This window comes from Camarhynchus parvulus, chromosome 6, assembly GCF_901933205.1.
Source record: "Camarhynchus parvulus chromosome 6, STF_HiC, whole genome shotgun sequence".
NCBI classification, from domain to species: domain Eukaryota; kingdom Metazoa; phylum Chordata; class Aves; order Passeriformes; family Thraupidae; genus Camarhynchus; species Camarhynchus parvulus.
This window is the reverse complement of record NC_044576.1, coordinates 18,478,032-18,501,565: the sequence shown is the minus strand read 5'-3', so window position 1 is coordinate 18,501,565 and position 23,534 is coordinate 18,478,032. Positions and strand designations below refer to the sequence as shown.

Below are 23,534 nucleotides of genomic sequence, written 5' to 3'. Positions count from 1 at the left end.
CTCAGACAGAGAGTCCGAGACAGAGCCTTTGATAATGATAATTCTTTGCTGTTCTATTCTTAGCTAGCCTTCTGATGAAGTCCTTTCTTCTATTCTTTTAATATAGTTTTAATGTAATATACATCATAAAATAATAAATCAAGCCTTCTAAAACACAGAATCAAATCCTCATCTCTTCCCTCAACCTGAGACCCCTGTGAACACCGTCACACGCTGCCAGCTTAACTTTCTTCTGATAAACAGCTACTGAATGGGCTATAATTGGTGCCAGCAAAAGAACACCACAGCCAGAAATATTGTACTACTTTAATTAGACAAGGCTGGAGATAGAATAAGAAATTTTATATGGTCCTCCACCTCACTGAGAATAAATACGAACATTATTTGGAAAGAGAAGTTCTCAAATGTAAGGCAGAGGGCTTGGATTTAAGATGCATGCTTACATTAATATGTTTTAAAACTTTTTTAAAATTTGCTTGAAATACATGAAACGTGATTTAAGCTATAAAAGGAAAAGATATTTTTGAGGTGAATGCAAAAATTTGAAATACACATGCCTTACTCGGAAAGACTGAGTGTAGTACAGATATGCCATCAGTATCTTATCCTCAGGGCCATCAGCAATAATTCTCTTCCCAATTAGCATATAAAATTATCAGGGTAGACATGAATCATATTCATTGGTTGGGCTGGGCTAGAAAGAGAAGACGAAGCCAATGTGATGAAAGCGGCCGGCCTGTTTAATTGAAGAGTGAGAGGCTAATTATACTGGGAGTTCTCATTAAAGGCGTGGGATTTAGGTGCTTCCCTTTTCCTGACAGGAATTCGAGGTGTTCTTGCAGAAGGTTTGGAACATGTTTTAGTCAACAGTAGCTTGGGTGGCAAACTAAGTACAATTCTTCTTTATTTTAAGTTTTAGGTTTCATGCTCTTTATTCTTTTCACTCCTCCACTTCTTTACTTGTGAAACTTCCTTCCCTTCTCTCTCCCTCCTCTCCTCAACCTGTTTTGCTACTTTCCTTTTTAGGTAACTGGAGGATGTTATTGCAGAAATGACAAAGGAAAATGCTTCTGTGTTGTAACTTGTTCCATCGGTCTCCCGTAGGCTGCTGTTCTCACGTTAACTCCCTGGGTTGGGTTTCTGAAGACAATAGTTTTATGCTACTAAGTAGAAAGCACTGAGAGGAAACATAGCTTAAGAAAAAGTGATACTTTCACGTTAACTATTAACCAGATTCAAACAAGCTCGAGCACATTTCAAGTGAGGGTAACTTGTTGGGCTGTTGAACAAGAAGGAACTCCAGAGTGAAGAATAGGCATGGGGATACTCTATTCAGAGGTACGTGACCATTTTCTGCAGTTACTGACGCTATTCAAGGTATGGATATTCACTGGGCTTGGTTTGTTCCCTTTGCAGCCTCCCATACACAGGCTTATAGCAATCTGGAAGTTTCTTCCCTTTGGAAACGTTTTCCTTTGTCTATTACAAGTTGTCAGTAGTATTGTTTATAGAAGCAAAAAAAAAAAAAAAAAAAAAAACACTAACCGGCAAAGTTATTGTGGCTTCGCAAAGTATGTGTTCAACATTTTCTGTTGTTCTGTGTTGAGATCAGAACGATTCTGTACATGGTGCAAGTGAAAAACAGCTTTGCAAAGAGCAGACAACTCCTTGGCTTACACTGAATACAGATTATAAAGTTAATGCCTAAGAAAATGTCCCATGCCCCCATATTATTTTAGGAAGGTAATTATTTTTTACCTTATCTTTACGGGTTTGTCCCCAAACTACACTTCATTTAACATTTTCCTGTACTTTAGCATAAATTCTACCTAAACGTATTCTGTTATAAATTTCCCATTTGTACATGTGGGGACAAATGAGGAGTTTGGTCCTTTGTGACTGTGAAAAGAATGTGTTGCACTTTGTTAGGTTTTCTGGAGGTAGCATTACATAGCTGTTGCTTTTAAAGGTTACATTTCTATGCTGAAAGCCACCCTTTTATTTTCAAAAAGCTATTCTATGAAATCAGGAAATCAATCTTCTCCTCTTTCAGTATTACAAGGAACTTGAATCTGTGCATTCATAGGGTGATCATCTGAAGACACTGTAGCTTATTCTGAAAGGATTTCTTGCCTCTCTCCAGATCTGCTACTCTGGGATAGTACTGCAATGGAAATCAGTGTTGTCTAGCTTAATTACACAGGTTTTTAAAGAATGTTTAAGTGCTGTCCATGTTTCTCATGCTTATTAGTTAAAATTCTCATATAAATTAATTTTCTCTCTTTAAACATTTTGAGAAAGTTTTCCGCATAAATTATGGTCCATGTATACAGGATAGAAAGCTAGGGAACTGAAAATAAAGAATTGCAGGTTGCCTTTTCTGAGAAGCAGAACTTATTTGGGTAGTAGTATATTCCTTGGCATCCTAAACATAATTTAGACTTTCCTGTTAAGTTCATAGCATGCTGTTTGTATAATTTTAGTGCAAAAGAAGAGGCTATGGATTGGTTCAGAATATCTTGACATTGCAAAATGTTTTCCTTTTTTCTAAACAATTGCAAAGACTTCATGTAATTTAGGCAATCCCCTGGAGTTCTAAAGGAGGAAACAATTGCAACTGAAATTGCTCTCCAAGTTGCAAGACAGGCTTTACCTTCACCTCCTCTCTCTTGGTTGAATGCTTTGTCCTTCATACTGTGCCTTTAACGTTTACTTGTGTGCTAGAACTTGCTAAGTAGCTGGAGGTTTATCACTAGCTCATCAAAGCTGAGCAGAGGGTGATGTAAGAAACCCTGCAAACACCAGACAGGTTCAGATGTGGTGGTTCATCTGGATCTGGGTAAACTACTAGGACTTGGCATCAATCATGTTCCACAATTGATCAAAAAAAAAAAAAGGTTCTATAACTGCCCTTTCTGATAGTGAAAGTGTTATTGCTTTTCTTGTACCACTTTTTTGGTGATCTTGTACTGAGTGCTCTCAGCCATGAAAACCCTTGCATGTCCTGTGAGTATTTCTCACCTTCCCTAAAGCCTTTTATACTGAACAACTAAGATCTGGTCCAAAGGGCTTGCAGAAGAAGTATTGGAGAAAGAGAGATTTTAAACACTCAATTATTGGCATATCTAATCTTCAAACTCTACTTTCCATACTCCAGTGTCTCCCCACTGTTTTTTTTTTCAGCTGGGCAGACTGTGCTCTAGTTTATGGTTAGCTCTGATGCTATGGCTGGGAAAAGGCACCTCAGGAGAGGGTTAAAGGAGTGTTTGGGGTTGTGATTCTGGTTTTTCCCTCCCTCCCATTGTACATTTTGTGCAGAGTCACGCTGTCAGGTTCATCCCATGCACCTTGTCTGAATGCTGGGTGGTGCTGCAGAAGTGTGAATGAGAGCAGAGCTGAAGGGCTTTGCGGCCAGATCCTCCACAGAGGCCCTCTCCTCCTCTTTGCCTGAGCTGGAATTGTGGATCCTGCTCCCCCTCCCTTCAGAGCTGAGCCCGTGTCTGTGTGGGGTGCAGGGTTTGCTGTGCCAGTGCTGGCTCTGCCCTGCTGCTTTATGGGGTGGGCCAGGTCTGCTGTGAGTTCCCTGGGGCAGCCAGGACACTGGGATTTATAAATGATGTGGTGTGGGCAAGAGTGGCCACTCTGTGTCTTGGACTGCAAATGTCCCCAGGAGTTGAGAACTCACTTCCCAGTGGTGCTTTCTTCTGAATTTGTTGTTGTGTTCTCTTCTCACACATGCCTAAAGGAGACTCCACAGACATGAGCACAAGACTTTGGATTCCTTGGGTATGGCTTGCCCCTGGCATGTGAAGCTCAGGTATTCTGAGAACTATCCCATAGATTTATTTCTCTCTTGTGTACGATGAGTGGATAACAATAACATAGCAACAGTAACAACCATAACACAAATATGAAACTGGCTGTATCACTACTGAGGCAATCTTCTAACACTGTAGAAAACAGAGTGAGATTTTCCAGTCCCTTATCCTCCAGGCTTTTCTACAGACTTAGAGGAAATATGTTTTCTCGGTTTTTGGATGGAACCTACTGTTTGTACCTAACACTGATCTAACTCCATACTTGGCCTCCCTGCTGATACTCCAGATAGGTGCTGCCTATCTGTTTGCAAGGAATTCTGTAATTGTCTTATGAGCATACTTTGGGAAACAGTTTAAAACTTAAGCACAGTTAGTCCTCCTTTAGATAGGGTTGCCAGAGTGACAACCCAAAAAAAGTGAGAGATGGAAAAGAGTTTTGTGGCTGAGGCTTCACAACCACAGAAATCCCGGTACAGGCTCAAGCCCCAGCCTGGGGCCAGGCAGGTTTTGTGTCCAGTCTGTTGCTACTGGAAGCTTGTTTTGTTACTTTGCTTATGAATACAAATCTGTTTCTAATTTTCATGCTAAATTTCTTGGTCAGATGCATTACCTTTTTTACCATGTTCCTTGAAATTAATTGGTCTTCTTTAATACTGACCCTTTAATCTATTTTGGAGCACCAAGGACAGTGCTGTCTCTCCCTAGCCCACCTAAGCAAATCAGCCTTTCTTCAGGATCTTCATATTCCTCAGTTGTAGAGATGTTTCATGCTCCTGCTGTGGTCTGATCTCATTTTAGGACACAAATGACAAGAACTCTACACACTATCCCAGCAAAGTGTCTTCTATAACACCTCTTTCTGTGAGAGACACTATCTAATATAGCATTTGCCTTTTTTGGACGAGTGGCTGATTGTCACCTATTTGTAATTTTTCTTATCTTCACACTTTCCTAACACATTTTTTTCTGAATCCTTATTGTTATTGATATCAATATAATGAATTTATAGTTGTTGGTACTGCTTTGTTCCTTTACTTAAATATTCTGCTACTATGTTTGCTTTTCCAGCCGTGGAAAAGCCAATTTGAGAGACATATTACAAGTTTGGTCTGTGAGACTTTTCAACCTTCTTTGGCTAAAAGGTATTTTCAAGCAAAGTGGGCCTCAAAAAAATCCCATACAAATGGGAAGAAAGTTTGTGTTTCCTTTTTTTTTAATATGAATGAAACATGTTAATGCAGACAGTATAATTTCTACAAACTACCCCTACTCCAGGGGAATAATAATGATTCAAAATACATCTTTACTCTACATCACACTTTAAATAAATCACACTTTAAATACATCACTTTCCCAGGTATTAGTTGCTGGAATGGATGAGAACTGCTTCCTTGCATTCTCTGTGCCCTGGATGTTTTCTGGGAGCAGCTGGTTTCAGTAGGTGAAGGAGCACCTGTGACTTGTGTGTTCTGGGCTCTGTGCATGACTTCAGCCCAAATAATGTGGTCTCTTAGGGAGTGGTCTGTGTGCCATCATTGTTCATGGCTCTAGAACTGAGTCCAGCAGAAGTGGAAGGTTTAGAAAAAGATCCCATGGATCAATGAGAGCATCAGTCAGAAATGCCTTGGGTTCAACCACCTAGCAAGTAAAAGTCTTGGAGGCAGTACAGAAAAAAAAGCAAAAAAAGCATATCCTTGAGCTGCTGAATGAGCAAAATCAGCTTAGGAAGGAGCAAATTTATATGGTAAATGACTGGGATTTAAACAGATGTTCAACCAAAGAGCAAATCTCCTGCATCTTTAAATAAGCAAAGCAATATCTAAGAAAAAGAGTAGCAGGGAAATCAGAGGTGCAGACAGACTCCACAGGATCTTCTCTCTCCTGGACATGAAGATGCAGTTCTAGACACCCACATGACAGAGAGCAAGGTTCTAGAGAAAACTGATCTTTTAGATGGCACCTGTGCACAAATCACAGCAAAGGGGGTTTGAAAGAAGCTTTTCTCCTCAAAATCATTGAAACAGTTCTGGTTCTGGTTCAATGTGAAATCCCAAATTGTATGTGTATGCTTCTATACAAATACAGGCAGATGTGCAAGTTTAAAACATGGTATGTGTTCTTTGTAGATTTTTGACTCATAATAAAAACAAAACAAGAAGTGGTGCAAGGTCTGGTAAGCATGTAAATACTTCCTTTGGAAACAAATCACTTCTCTTACGCAGCTGTCCAGAAAACTAAGCAGCAGTTATGCTGGAGATAAACCTGTGGTGTAAATCAAAGTTTGGCTGAAAATGTGTAAATAAGATGAATATTTTTAAGGCAGGAAGGTGTAGGAGTAGAGGGGAGGACAGAGAGAAGGGAACAATCTGGAGGAGTGAGGAAAGAGCTCAGAGATCAGGACTAGATCTTTTTCATATAGAGTATTTAGAATGTGAAAAAAATGAGAGTGAAGAGGAAAAACTACAGCTAATATTTAAAGAAAACGTCTGCTTTGGAAAATGTTGGGTAAAATCCTCAGTATCAAAGAAAAGAAAGACTTCTTCTGTTTTTGACTGGAGAATTCAAATGCTACCAGTCTGCCCCACCTCTAAATGTTAGTTTCTGCCTGTATTAGGCTGTTAGAAACCTGCAGTACTCCTGCCCTTCTCAGCTTCTCCTTAGTCTGAATTCTTGCTACTGGAGAGGGAAGGAATTGCAGTTTAGGTCAAGGATGTGTAGAAATACTGAGTGAAAAGCTGACCAGCAAGCAGTTCTCAAAAGCCAAGCAGGATCTGACCTGTGGGCGCACTGGCATGTATTTTTTTAGGTATTTCAAGGTCTAAAAGAAATATTGGTGGGGCTTGGTTTTTTTAACTTTCACCTGAAGTGTGGTTCTCTTCTGGGAACGGTGAGTCAGGAGTGGCTCATTCTGCTCAGCCAGAGGCAAAGCCTGAGGTGAACTTGGGCCCAGGGGCTTGTCCCTGCTTGCTGCTTAATACAGTGACCAACTCCCGTCAGAATGCAAGCTGGTTTGGGGGGTTTTTTGCTAATGGCTGCAAATAAACAGGACTTATTTCCTGGATTATAGAAATAGCATCCAAAATGAACAGAAAATCCATTCCACTGTGCAAAGGCTGTGACTTTGGGGCTGGGAGCTGTGTAGAGCTGCAGGAGTGTCTCCTACCACCATCTTCTGGAAGGCACCAAGAACTACAGCCTCTGTCGAGTGCTTTGGGGTGTGTGAGGAGTCAGCCAGAATGGGAAGTATGGATGTCTTAGTGAAGCACGTGCTGATGAATATTATCTTCTCACTTCAGCCCATCTGTCAGGCAGCTTATAACAACGATTTCAACAAAGTTCATCTCCTTTTGGAGAGCAACAGCAACTATTTGAATGTCCAGGACAGCTTCCTTGGAGACACCCCCTTAATTTGTGCATGTAGACAAGGAAACAACAGGATAGTTAACTATCTTCTTAGGAAACATGCTGATGTCAACATCAGAAATAAGGTAAGTGGCCACTGACTCTCTCCTTTGTGGGACTGTTCTTTCAGATTCTTGGAGTGCCAGTGGGGACACTGGAAAGCACAGGCAAACCTCAAGTTTGTTTCCTACTGAGGATATGTGGAGAAACAGGTGGAACTAAAAGGCTTCTCTGCTTATTTTGGGGCCCTGTGTCCTGCTCCATTTTGACAACCAGTAACAAGTTTAACACTGTAGCACAAAACTATGCAAACCCGCCCTTTCGTTGGTTTGGTATTCAGTATTCAAAGAGTTTTTAAAGCTCTATTCTCAGTAGGAGTCTGTGGTGGTTTTTACTGCTTTCCTGTTTTTCTCTGGTGTCCCAAAGGAGATGTCCTAAGGTCTCACATATCCTTGCTTCAGTAGCCAGCACCTCCATAAGAAGGGGGGCTGTGGTGATTTCTCCTGCTGATTTACCCTTCTGTGTGGCAGCAACAGCCACATGAGATACCCACTGTCTCCTTTGAATTTCTGCAGCCAGGTCCAAATTTGCCAACATACTCATGGAATCCTTTGGATCCCACATCCTCTTTGCATGTGTAGTTCAATTTCCATGGCCCTCTATGTGTTAAATATGCTTCTACTTGAATGAAGCAAGATGCATGTGCCTATTTCTGCTTGAAAATCACAGGAGATTTCCTATTGGACAGTCTAAAAGAAAGCTTGTGGAATTTAAAATTATCTAGTCAATATTAATCAAAGTGAGTTCACTGAATCTGATACTAATGAGAGTTGCTTTGTGTTTAGAAGGACTGCACTTGCCTCCACTATGCTGTGAGGAAACGGTTCACCTTCCTTGACTATGTGCTCATCATAATCCTCATGCCAGTTATGCTTATTGGGTACCTCCTCATGGTGAGTCTGGATGGAAGCAGCAATGACCCTGGACCTTTCCCTTGCCATTTTTCCTGGCAGTGTTTCAGGCCAGGAACTTCTACAGAATATGGGCTGCTTTCTTAAAGCAAGACTGAATGTGCACAACAGAAGGGATTTTGCTGTGGCTGTAACTGGTGAAGGAACAGATTTGTGTTACTGCATCAGTCTGAGATTTCCAGAGACCATGCCTCTTTTTGGGAAAAACCCCACAGTATTTAGCACAAATATACTTAAGACTATATGCGGATTAACTGTTTTACTGTGTTACTCTTTCCCTTGCACCAAACAGGTCTCAAAGACAAAACAGAATGAGCACCTGGTCAAGATGTTGCTTAGAGCTGGAGTCGATGTGAATGCTGCAGACTCTGTAAGTGGGTTTATACAAATGCAAATGTGGCTCACAGGAAGGAAACAATACTAAAAACAGACTACAGAACCTTCTAGCAGCATAGCTGGAGTAGGAGCAGCAGGCACTGAACTGACTAATGTACCAGGAGGATTCAGTGCTTCTGCTTGACACTCAGGCAACAGATTTATAGTGTTTGCAGAAATAATTCCCCACTGATCAAGTAATCCTCCCTTTCTGAACAATGCCCTCATAAGAGAATCCAGACAAGCTGGGCTCGGGTACTTATGTATTAAATACCCAATTCTGTAAAGATTCTTGTCATATAAGCATCTGAGTTTACCAGCATTTATTTTGAACTGGAACAGAGTTGTGGGCTACAGGGCAAGACCCTGTGTCTTTTCTTGGTCTTCACAGTGTGCTGATCTGTCATAAACAGAGTTATGTATCCACTATCCTACTTGGGTGAGGTAAAGAACTCCTCTTCTCCAAGGAAGAAAAGGAGAAACACCAATTTTATCAGCAATAAAATTCTAAAACACTGAAGTACAAGCAAGCAGTATTGTTTAAGATGTAGTTTCTGAGGTCAAGCTCATGTGATCCTCTGAAATTACTGGCTTCCTGCTAATGTATCAAACCTGTTTTAGCAGTTGCATCCCAGGGAAGGAATTAATTTTTTTGATCCTGTTTTTCTCATGGTAATGTGTTTGTTTTACCTTGTAGTGTATTGTGACAGGAAAAGGTATGTGTGTTTTGCAACCAGCTGTTAGGGGGAATCTGATAGCCTACAGGTAGTCCTACTTACCTTAGCTCTACTAAAGAAGTCATAGAAATAAAATTAATTTGCTTCCATTTTTCTTCAGTCTGGCAGCACAGCCCTTCACTATGCTTGTGAAATGAAAAACCAGGCAGTCATTCCTCTACTGCTTGAAGCTCATGCAGACACTTCTGTAAAGAATCAGGTAAGAAGGTGAAGTTGATAAATGTATTTGCTTATCGTGGTGGTCAGCCAGTAGGTACATTGTCGGCCTTAGCTGGTGCACAGCAATGTAAAGAAAAGGGTGCACACCTTCCTGGCAGCAAATTTGTTTCCTGTTTTCTTCTTAGCTCAGAGCTTCTCTATAGTTGTTCCTAAGATGTAGGCTGCAGGGCAAGGATAGAAGTCTTCCTAGGTGGTTTTTGTGCTGTTGAGCACCCTTCTTCTGAGAGGCCAAGTCAACCTGCTTCTGTCACCAGAACAGCTCAAGTGTTGCCCAAATCAATATTGACCTGGGAGTATCTGCACTGCTGAGTTGAGGTGAGCAGCGTATTACCTATGCTGGTCTTGAAATCAAATCTTAGCTGAGCTCTGTACATTTGGATATTACTCCCAGGAAAAGTGGAAAGGCTTTCCCTGCTGTAGGGGAGGTCTCTGTTCCTTTCTTCAGCCAGAGCAGTATAGGCTCAGCACGTCCTGAAACCTTTATTTTAGAATAGAAGTGACAGGGGACCTTACACAGGTGGCAAGGTTAGGAAATCTCTTTGTATGTGACCCATATCTGTCATATTGCAATGTATTTAATGTGTTTCTTTCAGGATGGGGAGACTCCCTTAGATATAGCAAGAAGATTACAGTTCCACAGCATTGAAAGCATGATAAGAAAAGATTCTTAGCCATCAAGAACTCTCAAACATGCAGAAAATCACCTCATCTGACAACCCACCTTTCACAACAGCAGAAGTGCTGCAGAGGATGGGGGCTGATGCTTGATAAAGACCCAGTCCACATCCACCCATTCCTTGCTGCAGACTTGGACAATTTTGTGTGAGATTTATCAGTGCCCCGAGGCCATGAAGTTCATTTTATTTTACTAAGCCATGAATTACTACAATAGTGTTTAAAATATTGCCCTTTCCATCTGCTTCATCAGTTTTATTACTTGACTTCTGCAGACTGTGGATTTTGAAAGCTAGCTATAAAATATCTGGAAGCCTAAACATTGCATATGATGGTTGGCAGCCAATGCAAAAATAAAATATCCTTTAGAGTGTGTGCTACTTGTTCCATAGGGAAGGTAAGCAATATGATACAGCAGTTATAAAAGGCCTGGTACCCTTCTTCTTAGTATTTATCTTCCTACAATGAGAGGGGCTGGGAAAACAGATCTCTCAGCTGAGCCCTTCCTCCTTCCATCCTTCCTAGAATTTTCACACACCTTAATTCTCCCTGTGTTGCTACAAGGGTAGGACTTAGATTTCATCTAAGAAACAGCAAAAAGAGATTCAATGCCTTGCTGGATTAAGAAAGAAAGTCAATTCCCAGATCACTTTAATGCATTAAGAAATAGTAAAGAAAATATGTTTGGCTCAGTAGAGAAACAGGTCTCTTGACTACCTTTCCAGTACAAACAGTGCACTAAAGAAAAAAGAGTCAATAAATGAAATGCTGTTGATGGAAACCAGATGTATCATTCCCATGGGACTAGGCAGGATAGCCTGCTGTACAGAGTGGTGCAGGCAGCAGGGAATAATACCAATCATAATAATAATATATCCATGAGTCTTCTCTTGCATAAGTAAAGGCAGAAGAAAACCTGCAGTAATAAGCAATGTATTAAAGTGGTCCAGTGCTTTGTGATTTAATAATGCAGCAATAAAGGGGAAGCTCCTTTCATACACTGCTGTGTTGTGCCTCCTTGGTCTAATGGATCTTTATTTTTGTTGACAATTTTGGCCCTTTCCTGTAAGCTGTCAGAAGTGCAATACATTGCTAATGGTGCCACAGTAGGCGTGCGGACAAGCTAGTGTACTTTTCCTGTGTTGCAAAAACTGATACATTTTTCAGTGTAACTATTGTATTGGATGTCAGCTCCACCTACGAGGGGTCTTGGCTGGACAAGATGAGCTTGAGGCTGCAGCCAGAAACACTCCATGAAATAAGCTCCTGTTGGAGCCTGTAATAATGAACATCTTGTGTGCAGTCTGGGGACACACTCCAGAGCAGCTTGTAGGTGAGAAGAGGGGAGGCGCTTGCATGGATTGTGAAGACACCATCTCTTAGGGCTGATGGCTGGGACGGAAAACATCCAACTGCTTTGCCATGTTTTAGGAACTGCTTGAATGAAGAATGGCCCAGACACAGAGCTGTGTAAAACTGAATGCTGACAGCTCAGAGTGCTGGCAACAGCTTCACTGCCAATGTGAAGAATAATTCATAAGGTGGAAGCTGTATTGCCTGGAGTGCACCTTACTGGATGGGTCTACATCTCATTCCACAGCTGCCATCTGTGGTCTTTGAAACTGTGAGGGGCTCAGGGAACAAACATTTGTGTGATTTGTAGGCATGGGGGGCAGAGGAATACGTCAATAATTTTTTTGAGGTTGGATTCCTTGATATTTTTTAGTCATCTATTATCTGCTCAGTTTCTTGTGCTTGAAGATCTCTTGGTTTTGTTGGCATAAAGGGGTAAATTGAGGAAGGAAAACAAAAAAGACAGGTTCTCTGTCAAGAGGATCAATAATTTAATTTAAACAAAATTGTTCATTTCAACAGAGAAATGATCAAATCACATTTTTGGGTCTCCATAGGAAGACAAAAATTGGGAATAAGAATGCCTCAATTGGGTAAATAAGATCTATCTGAAAAAACAGAATTTGGGCTTAGGAAAATTAGTCTTGTAGAAATAAAAACTTTTGAAATTTAGTGATCCCTGCAATATGTACTCCAATATATTCATGTTTTCAGCTTTCATTCTTATGTACCTCGGACTTCTCAGGAAGACAGCAGTCACAGTAACACCATGGAAAAACTCAAATTATGAGGAAAGCAAGAAATAAATAAGAACAAATAAATACCTGTAGATGTATCCATTATGTGTGCCTGTGTGTTTACCTCTTCCCCAGATACCACCCTTATTGCCAAATAGAAATTTTGGAGGTTTTTATAATCAACACTCTGTTCATAATTTCAAAAATATTTTCTTAATAATTCAATGATTTTCAGATACATTTTCTCAGCTGCATCAAGGCCCCAGATGAAATCAAGATGTCCCCATGCAGGAAAATGCTCATGGTAAATGAGATTAGTGATCCGAGGAAGCAGCCGTGCCATGTCTGTTGGGTCTGCAAAAGTGTCCTGTCCGCCACTCCAAACAGCAGTTGGTACCTTTATCTCCTCTATCTTGTACTCAGGAGGAGCAGTCTGTAAGACAGGGAGGAGACCTGAGTGAGTGCTGCTGTATCAAAGCTGTGTTTAGAGAAAGGTTTCTGTGCCAGCACCTCTCTTTGTCTTTTGCTTCTGCAGTAAAACCATAAAGATGAATGCCTCCCTCTTAGTGTTCATTGCCCTAACCCCATTCCCTGTCTATGGAATGACCCATCCTATTCCTGTTCTTCCTATAAAGCAGGGCTAAGGGTTGTCCTGCAGTTTGGTCCGGGCTTGTGCTTCTTCAGAAATGTGAGCATGGAGAGAACAGTGTCAGTATTCATCAGTCAAGGACTGCGGAGATTTTTCCTGTGTGTATTCAGGGTGAGGTGATCTATACGGTTTTTGGGATGCACAGAGTGCAAATCTTGGTCTTAGTTCTCATGCTCAGAACTGAAGTGGAAAGGAAATAATATGATCATTTATGATTTCCCCCCAGAAAATTTCTGAGTGTGTGAGATAGAAGTGACTGATTGTAGCTCTGGAGCCGTTCTGTTTGTGAAAATCAGCATTTTGGTACAGCAAGTCAAATGCGCTGGTTAAAAGTGAAATGGTTGGCCAGTCCACTGGAGAGGTCACTGTGAGGTCTGTTTCCTCTCTTAAATGAAAGGCAAGCTTTGAGGATTTTAGGGCAAGTGAAGAGCTCTGTACTCACCCAGTCCTAGGACTTGGGTGTGGTTATTCATTTTTGGAAAAACATTGAGCACATCCCAGCATCAGTAGGGGAGACAAAATGAACTTCTGTCAATTGTCTGTAAAGGTCTATCTCTGCCTTGTTTGTGAATAGACTTTTACACTTGTGTGTGATTCAGCTGAAACATTATCTGAGACCACTCTCCCCCTTGTTAATATTCACGGGTGGTAGAATTTGAATTTTTCTATTACTAGTTTTACCAAGACTCAAGGGTAAGTTCTGAGGGGGTCCATTTTGCCTTACCTGGTTGTATTTCTTCATGTTTTCCTTTGAGCCATAGTCATAAGCTTGAAACCGGTCTGTATGTGCTAGCTGTTAAAAGGACAAAATAAAAGGTATGAGAGATGAAGGAGTGGAGTGCAGGAGGCATGTTCCTGCCTGTGAGTTAAGTCAAGGCTCAGGTAGTGGACTGTGTTATTCCCACAGCTTTCTCTGGTTGCAGGCTTCCAGGGTGCTGAGGATAGATCACAGGGTAAGTGGCATCCTTGCCTTCTCCCTTGCTAACTTTCTATCCAGATCCTTATCTTCCACCCTCAGTATGTTTTGTTACTTAAAATATTGTTTTACTACCTTAGATAACTAAAGTTGGGGTCACTGTTTGTCATGCAGAATTGGGTCCAGTTGTTGCATGGGAAGAGAACCTGAATGTCTGTAATGTGTCAGGGTAACATGCCGTGCAGGACTGGTGAGTGAATACCTGGAGTTATTTGTTTGTTTTGGTAATTTAATTTTTTGCACAAACATGACAAGTAATTTTATTTTTGAGTTGTCTGTAATAAAGGGTGAGAGAAACCCAGTTTAGAAAACCTTTGCTTCCTGGATTTAACTAGCTGGGTATGTGCTAAAAATCTGCCTGATGCATTGTCTTTGCTGTTTTATCTTCCTGTATCTGTGTTTCCTTTGCAACCACTTGATTTCATGAGAGGTTGGCAAAATAAACCATAGAGTCACTAGCTGCTCATGGTTTGTGTCCATTTCCTGACTAGTTGTATCCTGTGGGATGGACTGTTGGGAATCTTTGTCTTCAGGAGCACATCTATATTCCAGACCATATTAAATGTGCAGGTGCTCATGGCAGGAGGTGGGAAGGTATGGTGGTCATTTTTCCAAATCCAAAGCCTCTGGATTTCCCTGTAGGCTGTCAGTTGCATAAAAAGCAGCAGTAGGAGATTGTTTACATGTCAGTGCACAGTTGTACCTGTCGCCAATGAAACATGTTGTGTACCGATGTCCCAGCTGGGGAATGTCCTACGTACATATCTACTCGACTCTGGAGAGAAAGCAGACATTTTATAAAGACAGACATCCAGTGCTGTGACAGAATAAAACTGTGAAGAAAGTGAGTTTCTATTAAAGAAGTCAGCTTACAAAACATTTTTCATAGTTCTGTTAGGGAAATGTCCCAATTCCATCTCCCTGGATTCTTCTTCAGCTGTGTTATCTTGCTCTGAGAACCACATTAGTGACTTAAGCAAGGCAGGAAATATCCTTCATGGTTTAGCACTGCAATTCAAAAGCTGCAAGTGATTTTGCATTGAGCCATTGAGTCTAACTGCTTTCCCATATGTGCTTTTAAAAAGGATTATAGATGAAAAAAATGGGCCCAGTTGTTACAGACGCTGCAGTAATAAACATTATACAGGCCAGTTTCTGCATACTTTGGTCACTGTAAAGGGGATTGGCACCACAGCATCCATATATTGGCAAGCAGAGGGAAAACTGCTGTCTCTCCTGTCCCCTCTGATTGATGCCCAAGTGTTTGTGAATCCCACTGTAGGTGTGCTGCACTCCTCAGCACAGTGGAAGGGCTTTCTGTAGCTCTACACCTTGTGGATGGAGCTGTTGGGCCCAGCTCTAAGGTCAACAAAACCAGAAAATGTCCCTTACAGTAGTTCTTTGGGACCAAGTTTTTGGTGCAAATAGTCAGAAAATTGGGAAGAAGAAGAGGTTTTTCTCCTGTCTTTTAGCTATTTCAGTGTTCAGAGGACTCCAGTGCCTCTATGCTAAAGAAGGAAACTGTCAACTGTATTGGCAAGAAGTCTGACCCATCACTTTTTGTCTCTTTTTAAAGAACATCTGTGTGTGACAAAAATCTGGTTGGCTTAGCCCCAAAGAGGGTACATTCTGACATATGCAATATAGCTCCACTTTGAACTCAGCTCTTTCTCTCTGCCACTGGAATGTGCCCAGCTGTTGGTTCCACCCATCACCAGCCCTAGCCATGTTCCCACTGCTGACAGTCCTGGCATACCCTCGGTCTGCTGAGAGCTACATTGTGGTTAATGTACATTTACATGCATGACAATAACTAGACAAGGATGTACTGCACGCGTGCAACTGCCAAAATCTCTTTAGTTTTACTCTGAGTAGGTGTTCTCGCACATACTTACCGCGTTGATATTCTTTACACTGCCTCCAGCTATGTAGCAGAGAACATGGGCACAAAACTTATCCAGGCTTGTACAGAACTGTGTCACGGGTCCTTTCAGAAACTCGATCTGGTGGGCAGCTCCTTTGCAGCCAAGTACTAACTGAGGGAAAGGAAAAGTGCAACGCCTTTTTTTCTTGTTTCAGAATTTTATGCAGAAAATTGTTGCTAATAATAGTTGCCTAGCCTTCATAACACAGTATTGTGCTGGAACAGCTTACCCTCACAGTACCCCTTAAAACACCCTCTTCCCCCACACATCATTTATTCTTCCTCCTTCATATTACTATCAGCAATTCTCAAGCAAGCTGTCCTTCCATTTCTAGTGGGCTGACCCTAATGCCTACTCATTTTTATAAGTCCTGCAGATTGTCATGTCTTCCATTGCAGTTCTGGTTTAACTCCTCCTGCATGAGGCCAGCAAAATTTTAATTAAACAGAAGGAATCCTAAAACAAGACAGAGTTTCACAAGTCTCCTACTTCATTGGGAGCTGCTGCTACAAGCTCTATATCTTAACTATTTTCACCACAGGGTTTGGGAACAGTTTTTTTCAAGACCACTCAATCATCCCCAGCTCAGTGTCAGCATTGTCACTTGTTTGGGAACACTTGACCTCAGGCTGAGGGAACCCTGTGAATATCAGTCAGGCATTAGACCTAGAAGGAAAAAGTGACATACCCTGAGCAGTGGTTCAGGAAGCTTTATTAACTTAACCAGAGGGCTTGTAGCATGTGGGCATACAGTTACTGGGCCCAGAGCAAAGAACACTTTCACCCGTTTAGCCAGCTCAGGGTACATATAAAATGCTATGAAGCCTGCAAACACAGAAGAGACAGCCTGAGTTAGTGAAGATATCCTCCATAGACAAATTAAATACATGAACAGCAGATATAAAACAAGACATCATAGCAGGTTTGCAGCCCAGTCTGCTGTTGTGTTTGTGCTGCATATTTTACTTAAGGAAATTGTTGAACTGAAATCCTGAAACTAATTTTATTTGGGACACAAAGTTCATTTTAAGGTTTAAAGCATGTCTGGGCACTGTCTTTATCAGAACCATTTTTGTAGGCAACATATCAGTGAGGTTTTGAAGATATCATAAACTCCCTTTAAAGTTCATGAAACTGTCATTAAAAAAGAGTTTTTCAAATTAGAGTCTCTAAAGATCGATGCATGTTTATGCTTTCATGAAACTATAGAATAATTAGCTGAATACTGGGAGCTTTGAGTATTTTCAACTGTGCTTGCATCACAGGCAGATGAAGAAAGCCTAGACTGGTTTGTTTTGCCATGAGGGTCCTTAAATACTCTTATGAGAGGCAAAAAAAGAGAAAAGGCCAGAATTTGTGACAGTATATGATTTTTCCACACTTCCTTCTCTTTTTTTCTGGGTTGTTTACACTAATAACTGGCAGTGGCTCCTTTCTAATCAATGTTCATTCCTGGATCTTACACCATAACCATCAAGAACTTTCAACTGATGCTAAAAGAAAGTTAGCTGCATTTAGAGGCCATGAAATGAGTAATGACAAAGGCTGGCCCTAAGAGAAAATAAACTATTAATGTTTCTACTTTCCTGATTTTTGCTCTCTGACACTATGTTTTTAAACAGCAATGTGGCCAGTTATAGCCTGTCATTAACTACAACTTAAATTGTAAGATTGAAACTTAGTCATGACTTAGTAATGTTAAGGTTATTTTTCCTTGCCTTCAAGCAATTTAAATAAATGTATTCATGTAAATGATGTATTATATGGGCTGTTTTATCTTTTCAGTTTTTCCATCCTGTTCACAAGAACAGAGTCCCCAGGGCAGTGATCACAGCACCAATTCTGCCAGAGTTCACGAAGTGTCTGAACAATGCTCCTAGGCACATGGTGTGAATGTTGGGGCTGGCCTGGGCAGGGCCAGGAGTTGAACTTCAGTGATCCTATGTCCCTTCCAGCTCAAGATATTCTATGATTCTATGATTCTAATTGTCTGCCTTAATACAAAACAACTTCATGTAAATTCCCATTGCTGAGAAAAATACCCTATAGCAGTTCAAGAAGTACCCAGTAAATGACTATTATTATGTCTGTAATTATTTAAAAAGTTGAACTATCACTACATCTTCTATTAAGTTTATTTGCTTCTTAAGGGTAACCAAAGCTGATTTTAGATAAGTTTTGCATATTTTCCAAATCTCAACACAGAAAAATCTCTCTGTTTTTTCTAACTCTCAACAAACAAGAAGAATAACAGAATTAGTGGGGAGAGTCACTTACTGATCAAATAGGAACACAAATGGTTGTCAATAATTCTCCTAACATTACCTGAAGTTGACCCTTCAGAGTGACCAATATAGTAAACATCCTTCTGTCCAGTTTTATTCATGATGAAGTTCAGCTCTGCTGGAATGTCATATTTACCCATTTCATTGAAGCTGTGGGGAGAAACACAAAAAGCTGGCAGACAATTTGACTATCACAGTGTGAGTTACTGACTGTCAGTTTTGTTCATTGCACCGAGCAGGAGCCATTGGAGGAGGAGGTTGCACACTGTGCCTGCATCCTCGCCTGAGCTGGGGAGGTGGGCAGAGGGTGCAGCTGTGCAGCCTGGCTGCCTGATGCCCTGGGCTCTGTGTGCATGAGGTGCCAGTTTCACCTGACAGCTGCAGCCCTTGGGGAACTGAATTTAATCAGGGCTTTCACCTGCAGGGGTTACAAAACACATTTCCCTCTTGGCTGAATTCAACTGTGAGAGGATCAGATTTCTAGACAAGGCTGCTCAGCGTGTTCCAGATGAGGTTCTTGTTCTCCCTCTCACAGTACAGTCTCCCTTTTCCTCAGCATCCCGTTTCATTTCCCAGTCTGAAATCTCTTCCCCAGCCAATGCTCCCAACTCTGGGTAGTAGTGAGCACCATCTCTGTCTGGTTCTTTACTCTCCTGGGTTTCTGTAGATCCTGATCTGATGCTGGTTTAGGTAAAGGCCATCAGGCTGAAGCTATCTAGTCCCCTTGGAGTTTCTATGTTGAGTCTTTTTCTCTCAACTTAGTACCTGAACTGCCAGAACTCCTTCTGGCAGGGCTTAAGGGTCTTGTGTTTCAAAGACCAGGTGTTCCCTCTGCTGTTTCCCAACCAGACATCATAGCCAGCATCTGCAAGCACGAAGCCCAAGCTGTTGCTGGGCAGGTTGGAAATCCAGTGAGTAGCATCTCCTAGAAAGGCATGTTGCAGGAACACTGCAGGCCTTTGCCCTGAAAAAGATTAAAAAATACTTTTATTGGAACAGCAATTAATGTGTATTTAATATTGGAGCGCAGAGTTCAGTTTGTGAGAGGTTTCTGTCTTCTCAAACTCCCAGGAGAACTATACATAGATATTGGCTTGAGAAACCTGAGGGATTTTTTCTATGCAAGCAGGAACCATTTAATGACATTTCATAACCTTTTTACGACAGGTGTGGCAAATAATGGATTTACTGAGGATGCTTGTTCTAATTCCTCTGCACCGGAAGGGCAGATTACAGCCCCTATGCTGAAACCATCTACCCAAAGGTGAAAACTGCTGAAGGCACAACAGCGTATGGAAGAGGAAGAAAAGTTAATCCAAAGAAGGATTAATTAATCCAGGCAGCAGACAAAGAACTTAATGTTACAACTTACTTTATAAGTTTTTTCACCATTCACACAAAGCAAAAGCATATTGACAGTAGTTTTATCTAATTACTATAAGCACAAGTACCTTTGGTTAAAACAATGCTTGCTTATTTCGAATACAATACCTGTTTGTAAGGCTTAAAACACAATGCACAGAGCTCCATTATTAAACTTAGAACTTGCTAATATCTCAATAGATAAACTTTTCTGCATCTTAGGGAGTTATTCTAGACAAGCGTTAATACACAGACAATTGTCCTATTTGTCCTTACTTTTCTACTTACGTGATTTTTCTGCTGACCTAACTCATGGCTACTGCTTAGCTCCAATCACAGTCCTGCTGTCTCTGATGCCTGCCTTTTGCAGCTTTCCCCAAATCCTCTGACTTTATGGATTCCCACAAGTAACCACCAAGCAGGGCTGAGAGGCCCCTGATCTAACTTGGCCAGCCTGATTTTGAGAGTCAGCCTGGTCCAAATTATCCACAAAGGAGATGCAGTTAGGGGAAGGCATCCAAATAAATCATTCTATAATACTAGCAAGGACTAATAATCAAGGTAACAGTACCCAAGGTACCTCAAATTCCAGCTAGAAATTTTTATTCAATTCAGAAACTGTGATGAAATGGATGAAATGCATTTACTTTTCACTGACAAACTGATTTCTTTCCTTCTTCCTTAAGAGTATCTCTGTCCTTCAGAAGCCTGGGAATTATTCATATACCTAACCTCAGAGGCTTTGTTGTCAGGCTACTATTTTATATGTGTGTGATTTACATTGTTAAGGCAAAACCTCCCCAAATCCTGTTTACCAACCTACCTGCCAGGCCATTTGAAGGGAAAAAACCTCCAACCCTTGGATGTAACAAAATTATTAGGGAAGCCTGAAATAAGGACAGAGACACTGAATGTGTGGACTTCAGATGTATTCAGAATTTGAGTCACACTTCTGACTAGGTGCCCTTGTGGAGATGGAAAGGTATGGAACATGCCATTGCACATGAAAAGGGGAAAGATGGGGAATCCCTGTAAGAGTTGGCTCCTCTCAGACCTTCCTTGTGTCCTGTAATTGTCACCTGTATTTCGGTCATTCCTCCCAGCAGGAATTCTGTAAAGAGCAAGAATGTATCCATCCTCTGTTGTAACTTCATATTCCTCGCTGGGGTATCCATGATACCTGATAATTTCACTCTGTGGAAAGCCAGAGGAGAGTTTGTTAATTTGCCAGTTGTCCTGTTCCCTGTTCTAGAGCCTAACTAACATGAGCAGTGCAGATGTGGGATGTGCTCTGATGGTAGTGCAAGGCCCCAGCCACAGAGAACATGGCTAAGAATAAACATTACAGATCTTGTAAAAAGATGAAGCAAAGTCCTCTTCAGACCTGTTTAGATGGTTGTTGTCTGGTATTTAGCCCTCTGTTACAGGACAAAGCAGAACTGTGCTGACCAGCTCCCTTCTGAGAAGCAGTTTGTTGTGTTATGCAAGGTTTATACAATTGTACCTTTCTACAGATTAAATGTGCAGCTATATCTGGATAAGACAATGCCAATGGCTGTGCGGATGGTCCATAACGAATCCCTTTTTGGAAAAGTGTGGTTAGGCAAGTCATACAGGCAAAGTAAACAAGGGTGGAGATCTTCTCAAAGGAACTAATGGGACCACCTACACCTAATTTTGCATGCACTCTGAGGAAATCTTTGGTGACTCAGGGCAAGGCATCTTTGATTAGTTTGCAATGAGAGAATCTGAAGAAGGGGTTCAACGTCCTTTACCACTGTTCTGAGCAAACAGTTTCTTATGGAAGGGTAACACCTTGCTTCACTTGAGATTAGAAACCAGCCTTTGCCTTCACTGCAAAGGAATTTTTCTCTGCTGCAGCCCAGATTGTTCGGATAGGAAAATCAAGGTTTCTTCCAGGCTAGTGCTGGAAGGTTCCTTGTTCTCTTGCCAGGTTTGCATTCCTCCTGCTCTGCAATAGCCTGAAATACCAACATGTGTTGAGAAAGCTGACTGCAAACAGGTATCATGAGCCATGACACAGCTCCACATTTATCATGTATCTGTTGGGCTTCACCCTAAATGCAGGCAGCAAAGTCTGTCATTCAGTTTAGTATGGACTGTAGCAGTCGTCAGTGCTCTGTCCACAGCCAGGGCTGAGTCTGGCCACTGGGACCAAAATTACATGGTGTGGATCTCCAGTGCCCTTCAGGAGGTTCTGGGGAGCTGCTTAGCCTTGGAAACAAAGGTAGCAGTCAGCAGTTCCCACTGCAGTGCTGCGTGTCTGTCCTCATGCAGTGAGGCACATCTGACCCTGGCATGTTCAGAGCCAGCCCTCATGGTGGGAGTGACCCTAAGGCAGTGGTTTTGGAAACAGCAGGCTGGGAAAACAGGAAATGCAGAAGGCGTTCTTCTTAGCTTTCCTGACAAGGAGTGTTAGATATGCAATGGAAAGAGAAGCTTTAGAAGAGGAAAGATTACCCAACTTACAACATTCATGAAGCATTCTGGGTTGCGACTCTTCTTGCAGTGGCTTGTGTCAACACCTGCACTGGAGGCTGCTGTGAATCCTGCTGTGAATCCTGCTGAAAAGGCAATTCCCTGGGAGCAGAGCAGCACGAGGAGGCACCACATCCTGAGGCTGTGTGGAAGAGCACATGCAGGGGTGCTTGTGTTAGGAAGAGAGTGGTGTGGAGTTCCACAGGAGGACCCAAGAGCAGAGTCTCCTGAAGGTTGCCTGAGAACTGTTCCCCAGGGACTGCCTGAGTAAGAACCTGTGTGGGGATGGGCTGTCTTAAACTCTCCCAGTTTAACAGGTAGGGTTGCAGAACAGGAGTGGGAAGCACCTGGGAGTACCATGCAAGAATATGCCTGAGCACTCTGCAGATTACAAGAGAACTGGGCTTGGCAGCCAGGGCCAGCTCTTGGCATGAGCCTAGTAGAAGCTTGACAAAGCACGATCACCTGAGATGATTGTCACCCAGCTTGTCCACCTTTATCTGCTTCCACCCTTCTGCCAGCAGGAGAGGTGAAGGGAGAAGAAAGCACTGTTTGTTTCCTGTGTCCTCATGAATGAGGTGAAAGAGGTTCAGGATGGGCTCTCTTTAAGCTTGCCTCTCTTCCTCTGGGACTGAATGCTATTCTTGTGTCTGTCAGTGGTGTGCTGGGGGGAGGGACCAGATAATGAGGCTCATGAAGGGGTCAGGAATAATTCAGGCACTCTGTGAAGAAATTTAATGGATGTTGGGCAACATGCTTGCATGTTCAGTGCCAGTTTGTGCTTTCTTCATAGGGTGATGTGCCCCAGAACATAATCAGTTCCTCTGAGAATATAGAGCAAACAAGGTGACCATGTGTGGCTCCTCAAAATCCCCATGAGTCAGTTCCTAGTCAGCCTTACCTTTTGGCCACCAGGCAAGCAGCTGTGAGGAGAGAGCAAGAGATCCTGAGACTGCCTTTCTGCTACCAAAGGCATATCTCCAATATCTCTTAGAAATGGTTGTCTGTAGTGCAAATCTTGTATTGGTTATGGGGAAGTGAGACCTTGCCTTTACCCGGGATGATGGATGGTTCCAGATTAGCATTTCTGAATAGAAATTGCAGAGTGCAGTCGATCTAGTACCAGTTTATGCCAACTCCATGTAAAAAAGATATGCTGCCAGGTTTTACTCTTTATTTTCTAGAATCCAGATCAATGAGTGCAGGAACACTGCTCTCTCTGAGCTTCCCAGACTTTTTTTGCACAGCAAAGATTGGCCCGGGAAGCTCAGTGCTGTGCTTATGTATTCAGGAAAAGCCACATCATACATTATGCATCAGATTTGTGCTTTATGCTGTGCTTTAATGTGTGAGGAGAGAATGATGCCTGTGAAGAGAAGAGTAGTAGTCATTCTGCATGTGTATAAAGACCATAAAGACCAGGCAGGAGACCTAAATATTCAGTAGTAGAATCCATGGGACTTACTGCAGCGTAAGGCTTCAGCTCACTGCAGCATCTTGTAAGAATGCCTCACCAGGAGCAGCTGGGGACACCACTGCTCTTACAGGCTG

The 23,534-nt window shown here is 41.9% G+C and overlaps 2 protein-coding genes across 3 annotated transcripts; one reads left to right on the top strand and one right to left on the bottom strand.

The window, feature by feature from the left end:
* Nucleotides 1-1,026: 1,026 nt before the first annotated feature.
* ANKRD22 (ankyrin repeat domain 22) lies at nucleotides 1,027-11,296 on the top strand. 2 transcript variants are annotated; one of them, XM_030951349.1, is made up of 6 exons: nucleotides 1,027-1,338; nucleotides 7,115-7,306; nucleotides 8,066-8,173; nucleotides 8,484-8,561; nucleotides 9,404-9,502; nucleotides 10,116-11,296. In XM_030951349.1, exons 1-6 carry the CDS (start codon nucleotides 1,318-1,320, stop codon nucleotides 10,191-10,193), a joined length of 576 nt encoding a protein of 191 aa, XP_030807209.1. In that variant the 5' UTR covers nucleotides 1,027-1,317; the 3' UTR covers nucleotides 10,194-11,296. The 2 variants fall into 2 exon arrangements, with proteins under 2 accessions (XP_030807209.1, XP_030807208.1); XM_030951348.1 differs by lacking the exon at nucleotides 1,027-1,338 and having other exon boundaries at nucleotides 7,091-7,306.
* A 1,190-nt stretch (nucleotides 11,297-12,486) lies between these two features.
* Nucleotides 12,487-22,118, bottom strand: LOC115905015 (lysosomal acid lipase/cholesteryl ester hydrolase-like). Its single transcript, XM_030951036.1, has 9 exons — nucleotides 21,975-22,118; nucleotides 20,564-20,678; nucleotides 18,888-19,086; nucleotides 18,163-18,272; nucleotides 16,526-16,662; nucleotides 15,808-15,948; nucleotides 14,616-14,687; nucleotides 13,661-13,729; nucleotides 12,487-12,720 (listed from the first exon to the last, which is right to left on the bottom strand). The coding sequence occupies exons 1-9, from the start codon at nucleotides 22,116-22,118 to the stop codon at nucleotides 12,487-12,489; spliced, it is 1,221 nt and encodes a 406-aa protein (XP_030806896.1).
* Nucleotides 22,119-23,534: the final 1,416 nt, after the last annotated feature.